The following is a 16,939-nucleotide window of genomic DNA, read 5'->3' as shown; positions in this document are numbered from 1 at the left end:
ACACACACACACAATTTTCACATGTTTTATTTGTAAAAAAAATTGAAAACCATTTATCATTTTCCTTCCACTTCACAATTTTATGTGCCACTTTGTGTTGGTCTATCACCAAAAAAAATAAACTACATTTTACGTTAACAAAAAAGGGGGACACTCAAAGGAGCAAAGACACAGGAGGCTGCGCACCCCAAAATATATATATGAAAAACGGAAAACCCCCTAACGGGCCTTCACTGCAGCCAATATTGTAGTATAATCCAATTCCAAATAAGGTAGATAGACGAAAGGTTATGTTGATATAAAGCGAGTTTTACTTAATACATTCTGACATATACAAGTCAGGACATGAACTAGAATGTAACATAGGTCAGGAAGCAATGTACAGTACAGTCAACCATGGGCAACAGAAGTAGAACAGCATAAATTGTTAAGTCGTGAGATCCTGACGCGTTTCGACCCCAGTGGGTCATCTTCAGAGGATAGGTGGTTTAACAACTGTAGGGATGTAAACATACATCAAAAAATCTTTCAAAACAAAAAACGGAACCAAACAATATATCTATATCTGCATGAACAAGTCCATATATTATAACATTACCAGTCATAATTGCTCTTAAATGATTGTAGACGGCCAAAATGTAAGGGAGTTGCCCTCTCACGTGTCTCCAATTTCCCAGGCGGTGGGTCGGTCCCCCAAGAGAGCAGAAATCGCGCACGCATACCTTACGAGGGATCACACAATGAATAACCCCCAAGTTGTGGAGGGGAGGAGGGGTATGCACTGCACCTGTAAGGGGTAATAAAGTACTAAATATAAATAAGACTTTTGGGTCAAGAAGTTTTAACCCCTCGGGCAATGAGGGGGAGTATCGTATTACCATAATTTTATACCATAATTTTTAAAGATATTGACAGGTACAGGTTGGAATATCTACATTTTACGTTTTTGGTTGTAATATGACAAAATGTGGAGGCACTGTATTTTATTATTATACAGGTTTTATATAGTGCCAACAGTTTGCGCAGCGCTTTACAACATGAGGGCAGACATTACAGTTACATTACAATTTGGTACAAGAGGAATCAGAGGGCCCGGCTCGTTAGAGCTTACAATCTAAAAAGGAAGGGTCAATTGATACAAAAGGTAATAGCTGTGGGAGGGATGAGCTGATGGAGGAAGTAAAACAGTGTTAGTTAGAAGCAGGATAGGCTTCTTTGAAGAGACGGGTTTTCAGGGATCGCCTAAAGATGGATAGATTAGGGGACAGTCGGACAGATCGGGGTAGGGAGTTCCAAAGGATGGGAGAAGCTCTGGAGGCGAGCATGGGAGGAGGTGACAAGGGAGCTAGAGAGCAGGAGGTCTTGGGAGGACCAAAGACAGCTGCTTGGTTGGTATCTTGGGACTAGGTTAGTGATGTAGCTAGGGGCAGAGTTATGAATGGCTTTGTAAATTATTGTTAGTACTTTGAATTTTATTTGTTGGGTGATTGAAAGCCAGTGGAGGGATTGGCAGAGAGGGGTGGAGAACAGTGAATGGAGACCAGTGGAGGGATTGGCAGAGAGGGGTGGAGGACACTGAATGGAGACCAGTGGAGGGATTGGCAGAGAGGGGTGGAGGACACTGAATGGAGACCAGTGGAGGGATTGGCAGAGAGGGGTGGAGGACACTGAATGGAGACCAGTGGAGGGATTGGCAGAGAGGGGTGGAGGACACTGAATGGAGACCAGTGGAGGGATTGGCAGAGAGGGGTGGAGGACACTGAATGGAGACCAGTGGAGGGATTGGCAGAGAGGGGTGGAGGACACTGAATGGTTGGTAAGGTGGATGAGTCTTGCAGCAGCAGTATGTGGCCCCAATATTTGGGTTGGTGTACCCAGGGGTCTCACCCGTAAAGGGTGAGGGATTCTGGGACAGTTGAGCAGAAGAGTGGACTGACTCGCAGGCCTCTCGGCATTAGTAGTGGCTTATTTGGGACCAGCATTTTGGAGGTCCTGAGTGACATTCGGATGGGAAAAGGGCCTCCACTCCAGACATCGGGGACTCCGGACCCTACAGGGTTAAGCAGCCTCCAGGACTCCACACATAAGGCAGGGAACTCCCTGTGTTGGCGGGTGGAGTAGGACTTGGGAGGAGACCTGGATCTGTGCTGCATGTTTGCTACAAAAGCCTAAAGCTGCTAACCCCGGAGTAAAAATCCTTATTTGACTTTTGCTTATTTAACAAGTTTGATTTGTGCTGAAGATAAGCGGAACTTTCTGTGTTGCTTTCTCTGAAGTTTTGTTTTGCTGCTGGAAGCTCTTTTATGTTTTTGACCTCATGTACACTGCTGATGGTCAACGGACATTTGGCATTCAGCAGTTGGAAAAAAAAATGCCCAACTGTTCCTGATCTCTCCTCTGTTATTTTATCAGTACATGTACACAGGATCCCCGATCTCTCCTCTGTGTTATCTTATCAGTACATGTACACAGGATCTCCGATCTCTCCTCTGTTATCTTATCAGTACATGTACACAGGATCCCCGATCTCTCCTCTGTTATCTTATCAGTACATGTACACAGGACCCCCGATCTCTCCTCTATGTTATCTTATCAGTACATGTACACAGGATCCCCGATCTCTCCTCTGTTATCTTATCAGTACATGTACACGGGGTCGTTTAATGTCATTTTCTAGGCAGTTGAGTTTCTAGGCTTTTTTTGAAACGCAAAAAAATGGGTTCAGAAGCTGAGTTTAGAGGCATTTCAAGCGCTAAACGCGGTAACTTGCCTTTAGCTGCGTTTCATTTACAGACTTTTTTCATTTTTGGCTATTTTGGGGGGGGGGGGGGGGAACACGGCATGTAAACGTGGCAAAACCGACATTTTTAACGCGGGTTACGATCTGTCAAGTTAAATCGTTCAGGAGAGGTTGTAAAAAACGTCCCGTGTACATGAAACCTAAAGGAAAATAAAGACTTATGTTCTAAAGTGTAAGTTCACCTTTACTGAAAAATCTGTAAGGTGAACTTACACTGGACCCCGCCCCCATCGCACCCAGTCCCGCTGACCTGGAGTCCGGCAATCGCCCGTTCTGACAGATCGTATAGCCACTCTACCCCGGTCCAAGGATTTGAAGTCCCGGCTTTCTCTCCTCTTCGCCTGCGGTGGCAGGATGGGCTACACAGGTTCTGATTGACCAATTTAGAATACCACCGCTCACAATTCCTTAGGAGATTAAGCGGTGGGGGGTTTTTGACCCCTGGACCCGTAAAACTGTGACCGTCAGTGCGGGTATTCACCAGACTCCAGGTCAGCGGAACCGGGGGGGGGGGGGGGGGTGGGGTGGGGGGGGGCTCGTATTATAAGTTCACCTTACAGAGATTTCTGTAAAGGTGAAGGTGGTTGTAAACGCTCCAGGGTTTTCACCTTGATACATTCTATGCGTTAAAGTAGAGTTCCGCTTAAAAAAAAAAAAAAAAAAATTAAAGTCAGCAGCTACAAATACTGCAGCTGCTGACTTTTTGAATAATCGGACACTTACCTGTCCCAGGGTCCAGGGATGCGGGGGAAGCCCCGCTCGTCTCCCCCCTCCTCTCTGTGGTGCCGGCTTTGTAACTGTGGGCACCTGCGCATGGGACCCTCTTGGACCATCTGGGACCTTTGACATGTCTCAGATGATTGCTGAGAGGGGGGAGAGGTGATCTCCCTTCCAGCGCCGCTGGTGCAGCAGAAGGAAGTGGGAGCTGGGACCCTCTAAAAAGAGGGTATCTGCCCCCCCCCCCCTAAAAAAAATAGCATGTCAGGGGGTCACCTCACTTAAAGTGGAATTTCCATTTGTGGGTAGAACTCCGCTTTAAGGTGAAAAACCTCCTGTGATGCAGGAGCGCCCCCCTTTAATTTACCTGAACCCGGTCTTTCCAGCGACGGGGATGAGCACACCAGCCGGTGTCTCAGATCCTGATTGGATTTGATTGATAGCAGCGCAGCCATTGGCTCCCGCTGCTGTCACTCAAATCCAATTACGCGGGGACGGGGCTGAGTCCTGCTGTCTGTGTCAATGGACACAGCAGCAGGACCCGCACGAGTCCCCCTCCCGAGGGAGAGCTGCTCTCAAACGGGGCACTCGAGAAGAGGAGGCGCCAGGACCGCTGCTGAGGGACCCCAGAAGAGGATGATCGGGGCCAACTGCACAGAGGAGGGGTAAGCATGACATGGTTGTGTTTTTTTTTTTTTTTTTTTTTTTTTTTTTAACGAACCTTTACATATCCTTGAACTTAACCTTTAAGTTAACTGGTTGTTGCACAGGAGCTAAAACCCCCGCTACAAACTTTACAGCATGAAGAGAGAGAGAGAGGGGTTTATTTACAGGGAGGGTGGGACTTTGTGTGAAGCACGTGGCAGCAAAGAGATAATTAGATGAATGTAGAGGAATTTTATTAGAAAATTAGTTTGTAAACATACAATGGTCCATAACATTGGTACAAGGTAACATACATATAATAAGATCATTAAACACAATCCGTAAAACATTTGATGATATCAGTGGTGTGCAATACACAATATAATAAAATTGACGGTAATCTCTTGTGGTGTAAACACTTAAATTCCCTCATTCACCTCAAGAAGAGTTGATATAAAGCAATAATTCAAAGGGTAGGGACCTATGGCCTCATAAAAACGATGATAACTTGAAAAATCTTGATGAGATAGGTAAGGACACGGCAACCGGTAGCTCTACGCGTTTCGTGGCTAAAATGCCACTCGTCAGGAGCAAGCGCGTGTAAGATCTATAAGAACATATTATAAAGCTAAATGGGAAAAATAAAATATAAGAAAGGAAGGACAAGTGTTAGGGGTGGAATAAGAAACCTCCATAACCTGGGCTTACTTACTGGGGCCAACTGGATTGATGGTATGGTGGTGGGACCCCTAAGCGGCCCGGGATAGGACTCCAACCGGGAGCTGAGGTGGAGAGCCTCGCGGGTTTGGAAGGGTTGAAACCCAGGGTAAGCACGGAACGCGAGGACATGCTGGGGAGGGAGGAACGAATTGTGAACAGAGGGGAATAAAAAGGGGGAAAGAAAGTGGGGGGGAGGGGAAGGGAAAAACAGGGGGAGGGGAAAAGGGGAGGATGGGGGAAGAAAAAAAAAGGGGGGGCAGAGGGAAAGAAGGAAGGGGAAGAAAGAAAGAAGGGTGTGGTGAAGTGGTAGTGTTGGGAGTGATGGTGAAGGTGGCTGAAGTGTGAGTTGGAAGGGAATTAAAGGAAGGGAAAAAGCCATGAGTTGTGAAGGTGATAAAACCATAATAGTGGTAATAAGTGTAGCAAATTTACCTTGTGAGGGTGAGGAACTCAGTGGTGGGGAACCAGAAGAGTCAGGCGCAGAGTCCCACCCTCCCTGTAAATAAACCCCTTTCTCTCTTCATGCAAATGGGATGGATAAACACGACCCCTTACCAGATCTTGATATCATATAAAGTCCCTAGGGTTGGAAATACATGACCTTACCAGGCCATGGCTTCCTGAAAGTCCTTATTCTCCCATAAACTTCCTCCAATTTATTTACAGCATGAAGGTAAAAATCCTGTTTGCAGCCCCCCCCCCCCTCCCCCCCTAATACTTACCTGAGTGCCGCCTCGATCCAGCGATGTGCACTAGATCAGCGGCTCTCCTGCATCTCTTTCTCCTCATTGGCTGAGACAAGCAGCAGGAGTTTTTGGCTCCCACTACTGTCAATGACAGCCAGTGAGCCAATGAGGGAGCGGGGCCGAGAATGGACACACAGGGCAGCAGCTCCGGGTGTCCTCATAGCAAGCAGCTCAGTAGTAGGGAAGGGTCAGGTGCGCCGGTGGGGGGACCTGAGAAGAGGAGGATCTGGGCTGCTCTGTGCAAAACCAACAGAGGAGGCAAATATAACATGTTTAAAAAATAAAATCTTTAACACCACTTTAAGCTTTGTAACAAAGTATCTGTTCTTTCTAGAAAATCCCAAACCGATGATTTGGATTCAGAGTCTGAAGTGGAAATGGTTCCTGGAAAGGATTTGGGCCAAACTGCCAAGTCAGAAAATAAATTCTCGGTTTCTTCTCCTGGAATACAGAAAAGACAAAACACTCGTTCCCAGAAATCTCAAAGAGGGACCATAGAGCCAGAGAACACCGAGAAGGACTTCACAGAGAGAAATGATACAAACAAGCCGGCAAATCCCAGTTCACGTAAAAAGAAAAGCAGTCCGAGTGAAACTTCACCGTCTGAACTAGACATTGCAGGTGAAGAAGAAGAAAGTGAAGAGGACTATAAGCCTAAGAGGAAAACCAAGAAAAAAGTCAGCAGGAAGACTACCAAACCAAGTCAGTTGCAGGATCTTCAAAAACCTCCACAAAACCCAAGAAGAGGCAACAATGCATCAAGACCATCTACACATTCCAATCCAGAACGCCAACCGCCCAAGAACCCATTTGCAGTTCATCAGGACGACTGGACAGAGAAAGAAGTAGAAAGACTTCACAGGCAAGTATTCTACTTTAATGTTGTATTACCTGCAGCAGTTGGGGCGGGGGGGGGGAAGGATTAGAACCTCTGTCATGTTTTATTGCTGCCTGTGATGTCCCCATTGCACCTGTGAAGCCAGGAAAAGAAATGGGCGTATTGGTGGTCGTTCAGTCAGTAAGTCATAGACGGCAAAAAGAAACCTTCGAGGTTCTGATCTTCTGCACTTAGCTAAACACGGGTTCCTTTTGGAGGTAGTTATCATTTTTGCTTCCTGTCACTGGAACAAGTAAAACAAAATCCCACACAGCAATTAAAACCTAAAAAATATATTAAAGTGAGGGCCTAATAGAGAGGAAAAACCATGTTCTACACCTAGGGGGGCACCGGCCCGATATACAGTGCCTTGAAAAAGTATTCATACCCCTTGACATTTTCCACATTTTGTCATGTTACAACCAAAAAACATAAATGTATTTTATTGGGATTTTATGTGATAGACCAACACAAAGTGGCACATAATTGTGAAGTGGAAGGAAAATGATAAATGGTTTTCAAATTCTTTTACAAATATGTGAAAAGTGTGGGGGGCATTTGTACGGCGCCCCCCGGAGTCAATACTTTGTAGAACCCCCTTTCTCTGCAATTACAGCTACAAGTCTTTTTGGGGATGTCTCTACCAGCTTTGCACATCTAGAGAGGACATTTCTGCCCATTCTTCTTCTTTGTAAAATATCTCAAGCTCTGTCAGATCGGATGGAGAACGTCTGTGAACAGCAATTTTCAAGTCTTGCCACAGATTCTCAATGTGATTTAGGTCTGGACTGTGACTGGGCCATTCTAACACATGAATATGCTTTGATCTAAACCATTCCATTGTAGCTCTGGCTGGATGTTTATTTCGGGTCGTTGTCCTGCTGGAAGGTGAACCTCCGCCCCAGTCCCAAGTCTTTTGCAGACTCTAACAGGTTTTCTTCTAAGATTGTCCTGTATTTGGCTCCATCCATCTTCCCATCAATTCTGACCAGCTTCCCTGTCCCTGCTGAAGAAAAGAAACCCCACACCATGATGCTGCCACCACCATGTTTCACGGTGGGGATGGTGTGTTCAGGGTGGTGGGCAGTGTTCGTTTTCCCCCCACACATAGCGTTTTGCTTTTGAGCCAAAAAGTTCAATTTTGGTCTCATGTGACCAGATCACCTTCTTCCACATGTTTGCTGTGTCCTCCACATGGCTTCTCACAAACTACAAACGGGACTTCTTATGATTTTCTTTCACCAATGTCTTTCTTCTTGTCACTCTTCCATAAAGGGCAGATTTGTGGAGAACACGACTAATAGTTGTCCTGTGGACAGATTCTCCCACCTGAGCTGTGGATCTCTGCAGCTCCTCCAGAGTTACCATGGACCTCTTGGCTCTTCTCTGATAAATGTTCTCCTTGCCCGGCCGGTCAGTTTAGGTGGACGGCCATGTCTTGGTAGGTTTGCGGTTGTGCCATACTCTTTCCATTTTCCGATGATGGATTGAACAGAGTTCCTTGAGATGTTCAAAGCTTGGGAGATTTTTTTATAACCTAATCCTGCTTTATACTTCCCCACAACTTTATCCCTGACCTGTCTGGAGTGTTCCTTGGCCTTCTTGATACTGTTTGTTCACTAAGGTTCTCTAACACACCTCTGAGGGCTTCACAGAACAGCTGTATTTATACTGAGATTAAATTACACACAGGTGGACTCTATTTACTATTTAGGTGACTTCTGAAGGCAATTGGTTCCACTAGATTTTAGTTAGGGGTATCAGAGCAAAGGGGGCTGAATTCAAATGTCCCACACACACACACACACACACAATTTTCACGTGTTTTATTTGTAAAAAAAATTGAAAACCATTTATCATTTTCCTTCCACTTCACAATTTTATGTGCCACTTTGTGTTGGTCTATCACCAAAAAAAATAAAATACATTTTACGTTTTTGGTTGTAATATGACAAAATGTGGAAAAGTTCCATGAGTATGAATACTTTTTCAAGGCACTGTATTTTATTATTATACAGGTTTTATATAGCGCCAACAGTTTGCGCAGCGCTTTACAACATGAGGGCAGACATTACAGTTACATTACAATTTGGTACAAGAGGAATCAGAGGGCCCGGCTCGTTAGAGCTTACAATCTAAAAAGGAAGGGTCAATTGATACAAAAGATAATAGCTGTGGGGGGGATGAGCTGATGGAGGAAGTAAAACAGTGTTAGTTAGAAGCAGGATAGGCTTCTTTGAAGAGAAGGGTTTTCAGGGATCGCCTAAAGATGGATAGATTAGGGGACAGTCGGACAGATCAGGGTAGGGAGTTCCAAAGGATGGGAGAAGCTCTGGAGGCGAGCATGGGAGGAGGTGACAAGGTAGCTAGAGAGCAGGAGGTCTTGGGAGGACCGAAGAGAGCGGCTTGGTTGGTATTTTGGGACTAGGTTAATGATGTAGCTGGGGGCAGAGTTACGAATGGCTTTGTAAATTATTGTTAGTACTTTGAATTTTATTTGTTGGGTGAGTGGGAGCCAGTGGAGGGATTGGCAGAGAGGGGTGGAGGACACTGAATGGAGACCAGTGGAGGGATTGGCAGAGAGGGGTGGAGGACACTGAATGGAGACCAGTGGAGGGATTGGCAGAGAGGGGTGGAGGACACTGAATGGAGACCAGTGGAGGGATTGGCAGAGAGGGGTGGAGGACACTGAATGGAGACCAGTGGAGGGATTGGCAGAGAGGGGTGGAGGACACTGAATGGAGACCAGTGGAGGGATTGGCAGAGAGGGGTGGAGGACACTGAATGGAGACCAGTGGAGGGATTGGCAGAGAGGGGTGGAGGACACTGAATGGAGACCAGTGGAGGGATTGGCAGAGAGGGGTGGAGGACACTGAATGGTTGGTAAGGTGGATGAGTCTTGCAGCAGCAGTATGTGGCACCAATATTTGGGTTTGTGTACTCAGGGGTCTCACCCGTAAAGGGTGAGGGATTCTGGGACAGTTGAGCAGAAGAGTGGACTGACTCGCAGGCCTCTCGGCATTAGTAGTGGCTTATTTGGGACCAGCATTTTGGAGGTCCTGAGTGACATTCGGATGGGAAAAGGGCCTCCACTCCTGACATCGGGGACTCCGGTCCCTACGGGGTTAAGCAGCCTCCAGGACTCCACACATAAGGCAGGGAACTCCCGGTGTTGGCGGGTGGAGTAGGACTTGGGAGGAGACCTGGATCTGTGCTGCATGTTTGCTACAAAAGCCTAAAGCTGCTAACCCCGGAGTAAAAATCCTTATTTGACTTTTGCTTATTTAACAAGTTTGATTTGTGCTGAAGATAAGCGGAACTTTCTGTGTTGCTTTCTCTGAAGTTTTGTTTTGCTGCTGGAAGCTCTTTTATGTTTTTGACCTCATGTACACTGCTGATGGTCAACGGACATTTGTCATTCAGCAGTTGAAGAAAAAAAAATGCCCAACTGTTCCTGATCTCTCCTCTGTTATTTTATCAGTACATGTACACAGGATCCCCGATCTCTCCTCTGTTATCTTATCAGTACATGTACACAGGACCCCCGATCTCTCCTCTGTGTTATCTTATCAGTACATGTACACAGGATCCCCGATCTCTCCTCTATGTTATCTTATCAGTACATGTACACAGGATCCCCGATCTCTCCTCTATGTTATCTTATCAGTACATGCACACAGGATCCCCGATCTCTCCTCTGTGTTATCTTATCAGTATGTGTACACAGGATCCCCGATCTCTCCTCTATGTTATTTTATCAGTACATGTACATAGGATCCCCGATCTCTCCTCTGTGTTATCTTATCAGTACATGTACACAGGATCCCCGACCTCTCCTCTATGTTATCTTATCAGTACATGTACACAGGATCCCCGACCTCTCCTCTATGTTATCTTATCAGTACATGTACACAGGATCCCCGATCTCTCCTCTATGTTATCTTATCAGTACATGTACACAGGATCCCCGATCTCTCCTCTATGTTATCTTATCAGTACATGTACACAGGATCCCCGATCTATCCTCTGTGTTATCTTATCAGTACATGTACACAGGATCCCCGACCTCTCCTCTATGTTATCTTATCAGTACATGTACACAGGATCCCCGACCTCTCCTCTATGTTATCTTATCAGTACATGTACACAGGATCCCCGATCTCTCCTCTGTTATCTTATCAGTACATGTACACAGGATCCCCGATCTCTCCTCTGTTATCTTATCAGTACATGTACACAGGATCCCCCGATCTCTCCTCTATGTTATCTTATCAGTACATGTACACAGGATCCCCGATCTCTCCTCTATGTTATCTTATCAGTACATGTACACAGGATCCCCGATCTCTCCTCTGTTATCTTATCAGTACATGTACACAGGATCCCCGATCTCTCCTCTGTTATCTTATCAGTACATGTACACAGGATCCCCGATCTCTCCTCTATGTTATCTTATCAGTACATGTACACAGGATCCCCGATCTCTCCTCTATGTTATCTTATCAGTACATGTACACAGGATCCCCGATCTCTCCTCTGTTATCTTATCATTACATGTACACAGGATCCCCGACCTCTCCTCTGTTATCTTATCAGTACATGTACACAGGATCCCCGACCTCTCCTCTGTTATCTTATCAGTACATGTACACAGGATCCCCCGATCTCTCCTCTATGTTATCTTATCAGTACATGTACACAGGATCCCCGATCTCTCCTCTATGTTATCTTATCAGTACATGTACACAGGATCCCCGATCTCTCCTCTGTTATCTTATCAGTACATGTACACAGGATCCCCGATCTCTCCTCTGTTATCTTATCAGTACATGTACACAGGATCCCCGATCTCTCCTCTATGTTATCTTATCAGTACATGTACACAGGATCCCCGATCTCTCCTCTATGTTATCTTATCAGTACATGTACACAGGATCCCCGATCTCTCCTCTGTTATCTTATCATTACATGTACACAGGATCCCCGACCTCTCCTCTGTTATCTTATCAGTACATGTACACAGGATCCCCGACCTCTCCTCTGTTATCTTATCAGTACATGTACACAGGATCCCCGATCTCTCCTCTGTTATCTTATCAGTACATGTACACAGGATCCCCGATCTCTCCTCTGTTATCTTATCAGTACATGTACACAGGATCCCCGATCTCTCCTCTGTTATCTTATCAGTACATGTACACAGGATCCCCCGATCTCTCCTCTATGTTATCTTATCAGTACATGTACACAGGATCCCCGATCTCTCCTCTATGTTATCTTATCAGTACTTGTACACAGGATCCCCGATCTCTCCTCTGTTATCTTATCAGTACATGTACACAGGATCCCCGATCTCTCCTCTGTTATCTTATCAGTACATGTACACAGGATCCCCGATCTCTCCTCTGTTATCTTATCAGTACATGTACACAGGATCCCCGATCCCTCCTCTGTTATCTTATCAGTACATGTACACAGGATCCCCGACCTCTTCTCTGTGTTATCTTATCAGTACATGTACACAGGATCCCCGATCTCTCCTCTATGTTATCTTATCAGTACATGTACACAGGATCCCCGATCTCTCCTCTATGTTATCTTATCAGTACATGCACACGGGATCCCCGATCTCTCCTCTGTGTTATCTTATCAGTACATGTACACAGGATCCCCGACCTCTCCTCTATGTTATCTTATCAGTACATGTACACAGGATCCCCGATCTCTTCTCTGTGTTATCTTATCAGTACATGTACACGGGATCCCCCATCTCTCCTCTATGTTATCTTATCAGTACATGTACACAGGATCCCCGATCTCTCCTCTGTGTTATCTTATCAGTACATGTACACAGGATCCCCGATCTCTCCTCTGTGTTATCTTATCAGTACATGTACACAGGATCCCCGATCTCTCCTCTATGTTATCTTATCAGTACATGTACACAGGATCCCTGATCTTTCCTCTGTTATCTTATCAGTACATGTACACAGGGTCGTTTAATGTTATTTTACGCAAGGACATGCTGGGGAGGGAGGAAACTAATTGTGAACAGGGGGGGAGAGAGAAAGGGGGGAGGGGAAAAGGGAGGATGGAGGGAGAAAAGGGGGGGGGAGAAAGAAGGGTGTGGTGAAGTGGTAGTGTTGGGAGTGATGGTGAAGGTGGCTGAAGTGTGAGTTGGAAGGGAATTAAAGGAAGGGAAAAAGCCATGAGTTGCGAAGGTGATAAAACCATAATAGTGGTAATGAGTGTAGCAAATTTACCTTGTGAGGATGAGGAACCCAATGGGGGGGAACCAGAAGAGTCAGGCGCAGAGTCCCACCCTCCATGTAAATAAACCCCTTTCTCTCTTCATGCAAATGGGATGGATAAACACGACCCCTTACCAGATCTTGATATCATATAAAGTCCCTAGGGTTGGAAATACATGACCTTACCAGATCTTGATATCATATAAAGTCCCTAGGGATGGAAATACATGACCTTGCCAGGCCATGGCTTCCTGAAAGTCCTTATTCTCCCATAAACTTCCTCCAATTTATTTACAGCATGAAGGTAAAAATCCTGTTTGCACACCAACCCCCCCCCCCCCAATACTTACCTGAGTGCCGCCTCGATCCAGCGATGTGCACTAGATCAGCGGCTCTCCCGCATCTCTTCCTCCTCATTGGCTGAGACCAGCAGCAGGAGTTTTTAGCTCCCACTACTGTCAATGACAGCCAGTGAGCCAATGAGGGAGCGGGGCCGAGAATGGACACACAGGGCAGCAGCTCCGGGTGTCCTCATAGCAAGCAGCTCAGTAGTAGGGAGGGGCCAGGTGCGCCGGTGGGGGACCCGAGATGAGGAGGATCTGGGCTGCTCTGTGCAAAACCAACAGAGGAGGCAAATATAACATGTTTAAAAAATAAAATCTTTAACACCACTTTAAGCTTTGTAACAAAGTATCTGTTCTTTCTAGAAAATCCCAAACCGATGATTTGGATTCAGAGTCTGAAGTGGAAATGGTTCCTGGAAAGGATTTGGGCCAAACTGCCAAGTCAGAAAATAAATTCTCGGTTTCTTCTCCTGGAATACAGAAAAGACAAAACACTCGTTCCCAGAAATCTCAAAGAGGGACCATAGAGCCAGAGAACACCGAGAAGGACTTCACAGAGAGAAATGATACAAACAAGCCGGCAAATCCCAGTTCACGTAAAAAGAAAAGCAGTCCGAGTGAAACTTCACCGTCTGAACTAGACATTGCAGGTGAAGAAGAAGAAAGTGAAGAGGACTATAAGCCTAAGAGGAAAACCAAGAAAAAAGCCAGCAGGAAGACTACCAAACCAAGTCAGTTGCAGGATCTTCAAAAACCTCCACAAAACCCAAGAAGAGGCAACAATGCATCAAGACCATCTACACATTCCAATCCAGAACGCCAACCGCCCAAGAACCCATTTGCAGTTCATCAGGACGACTGGACAGAGAAAGAAGTAGAAAGACTTCACAGGCAAGTATTCTACTTTAATGTTCTATTACCTGCAGCAGTTGGGGGGGGGGGGGATTAGAACCTCTGTCATGTTTTATTGCTGCCTGTGATGTCCCCATTGCACCTGTGAAGCCAGGAAAAGAAATGTGGTGGTCGTTGGGTCAGTAAGTCATAGACAGCAAAAAGAAACCTCAGAGGTTCTGATCTTCTCCACTTAGCTAAACACGGGTTCCTTTCTCTGTCCCTTTTGGATATAGTTATCATTTTGTCTTCCTGTCACTAGGAACAAGTATACCAAAATCCCACACAGCAATTAAAACCTAAAAAATATATTAAAGTGAGGGCCTAATAGAGAGGGAAAAAACATGTTCTACACCTAGGGGGGCACCGGCCCGATATACAGTGTCCTGAAAAAGTATTCACACCCCTTGAAATTTTCCACATTTTGTCATATTACAACCAAAAACATAAATGTATTTTATTGGGATTTTATGTGATAGACCAACACAAAGTAGCACATAATTGTGAAGTGGAAGGAAAATGATAAATGGTTTTCATAATTTTATTTTACAAACATCAGAAAAGTGTGGCGTGCATTTGTATTCAGCCCCCTTTACTCTGATACCCCTAACTAAAATCCAGTGGAACCAATTGCCTTCAGAAGTCACCTAAATAGTAAATAGAGTCCACCTGTGTGTAATTTAATCTCAGTATAAATACAGCTGTTCTGTGAAGCCCTCCAAGGTTTGTTAGAGAGCCTTAGTAGTGAATAAACAGCATAATGAAGGCCAAGGAACACACCAGACAGGTCAGGGATAAAGTTGTGGAGAAGTATAAAGCAGGGTTCGGTTATAAAAAAATCTCCCAAGCTTTGAACATCTCACGGAGCTCTGTTCAATCCATCATCGGAAAATGGAAAGAGTATGGCACAACTGAAAACCTACCAAGACATGGCCGTCCACCTAAACTGACCGGCCGGGCAAGGAGAACATTCATCAGAGAAGAGCCAAGAGGTCCATGGTAACTCTGGAGGAGCTGCAGAGATCCACAGCTCAGGTGGGAGAATCTGTCCACAGGACAACTATTAGTCGTGTTCTCCACAAATCTGCCCTTTATGGAAGAGTGACAAGAAGAAAGACATTGGTGAAAGAAAGTCATAAGAAGTCCTGTTTGTAGTTTGTGAGAAGCCATGTGGAGGACACAGCAAACATGTGGAAGAAGGTGATCTGATCATATGAGACCAAAATTCAACTTTTGGGCCTAAAAGTTAAACGCTATGTGTGGGGAAAACTAACACTGCACATCACCCTGAACACATCATCCCCACCGTGAAACATGGTGGTGGCAGCATCATGTGGTGGGGATGCTTTTCTTCAGCAGGGACAGGGAAGCTGGTCAGAGTTGATGGGAAGGTGGATGGAGACAAATACAGGACAATCTTAGAAGAAAACCTGTTAGAGTCTACAAAAGACTTGAGACCGGGGCGGAGCTTCACCTTCCAGCAGGACAACGACCCGAAACATCCAGCCAGAGCTACAATGGAATGGTTTAGATCAAAGCATATTCATGTGTTAGAATGGTCCAGTCACAGTCCAGACCTAAATCACATTGAGAATCTGTGGCAAGACTTGAAAATTGCTGTTCACAGACGCTCTCCATCCAATCTGACAGAGCTTGAGATATTTTACAAAGAAGAATGGGCAAAAATGTCCTCTCTAGATGTGCAAAGCTGGTAGAGACATCCCCAAAAAGACTTGTAGAGAAAGGGGGTTCTACAAAGTATTGACTCTGGGGGGCGCCATACAAATGTACCCCCCACACTTCTCACATATTTATTTGTATCATTTATCATTTTCCTTCCACTTCACAATTATGTGCCACTTTGTGTTGGTCTATCACATAAAATCCCAATAAAATACATTTACGTTTTTGGTTGTAACATGACAAAATGTGGAAAATTTCAAGAGGTATGAATACTTTTTCAAGGCACTGTATATTAGAAAAAGAAGTATTGTAGAAGATGGGCTTTCAAATGGTAATCCCCATGGTTCAGGTAAAGCATATATAGTATATAACAATCAATATTAGAAAGATAAAGTTTATTAATACATATATTATTCATAAAACAGGCAAAGAGGGCAACTAAAGCCCTCTTTGTGTAGAAAGCACATTACACAAAATATCAAATAGGAAAACACATGAATTGTATGGGATCTGCCAACATGTTTCATGGTCATTCCCGCTTCTTCAAGGCTTAATCATCTATGTGTACATCACAAAACATTTGATATTTTGTGTAATGTGCTTTATACACACTTTTTTGGTCTTTAGTTGCCCTCTTTGTCTCTGTTTTATAAATAATATATGTATTATTTATTATATAAATTTGTATAATGTTTTACCTGAACCACGGGAATTACCATTTTTTAAAAGCCCATCTACTACAATACTTCTTCTTTTTCTAGCAATTAAAACCTAATGGATATTTTAAAGTGTTTTTGTTTTCTTTTTTTTTTTTTTTTTTTTTTCACTTTTTGCATCCAAATTGGGATAACATCGAAATTTGTATTTGTTACACGTTTTCATTTGCATACCATAACTAGATATGTGCAATTCGTTTCCTTCTGAATTTGTTTTTTTAACGAAAACCGTTTTAACAAATTTTTCCGAAAATTCGTAAAATTCGGAAGGTCGAAAATCTGAAATAATAACTAATAATACCTTAACTATTACTAACTATTAAATTATAGGTATTGGAATTTCCTTTCAAATGTGGCTGTTAGTGAACGCAACAAATATGAATTTATCCAAAGTCATAAAATAATGAACGTCGTATCAACAAATGGAACGTAACAAATTATTAATTATAAATAACGATAATAATAACATTATTATTATTATTTATTCGTTCTGTTCTATTTGTTTACATGCGGCATTTGTTATTTTGGATATTTCATAACTTGGGATAA

At 44.3% G+C, this 16,939-nt stretch overlaps 1 protein-coding gene across 2 annotated transcripts in view; it reads left to right on the top strand.

Moving 5' to 3' along the window:
• The window catches only part of LOC141117035 (uncharacterized), a 96,412-nt gene that overhangs the window by 53,741 nt on the left and 25,732 nt on the right, over positions 1-16,939 (top strand). For both annotated transcript variants that reach the window (XM_073609616.1, XM_073609615.1), the window contains 2 exons: positions 5,963-6,490; positions 13,464-13,991. In XM_073609616.1, coding sequence (XP_073465717.1) covers positions 5,963-6,490; positions 13,464-13,991 — 1,056 coding nt within the window. The remainder of the gene's footprint in view (positions 1-5,962; positions 6,491-13,463; positions 13,992-16,939) is intronic.

Source organism: Aquarana catesbeiana, linkage group LG13 (genome assembly GCF_042186555.1).
Source record: "Aquarana catesbeiana isolate 2022-GZ linkage group LG13, ASM4218655v1, whole genome shotgun sequence".
Classification (NCBI taxonomy): domain Eukaryota; kingdom Metazoa; phylum Chordata; class Amphibia; order Anura; family Ranidae; genus Aquarana; species Aquarana catesbeiana.
This window is presented reverse-complemented; position numbering and strand designations above follow the sequence as displayed.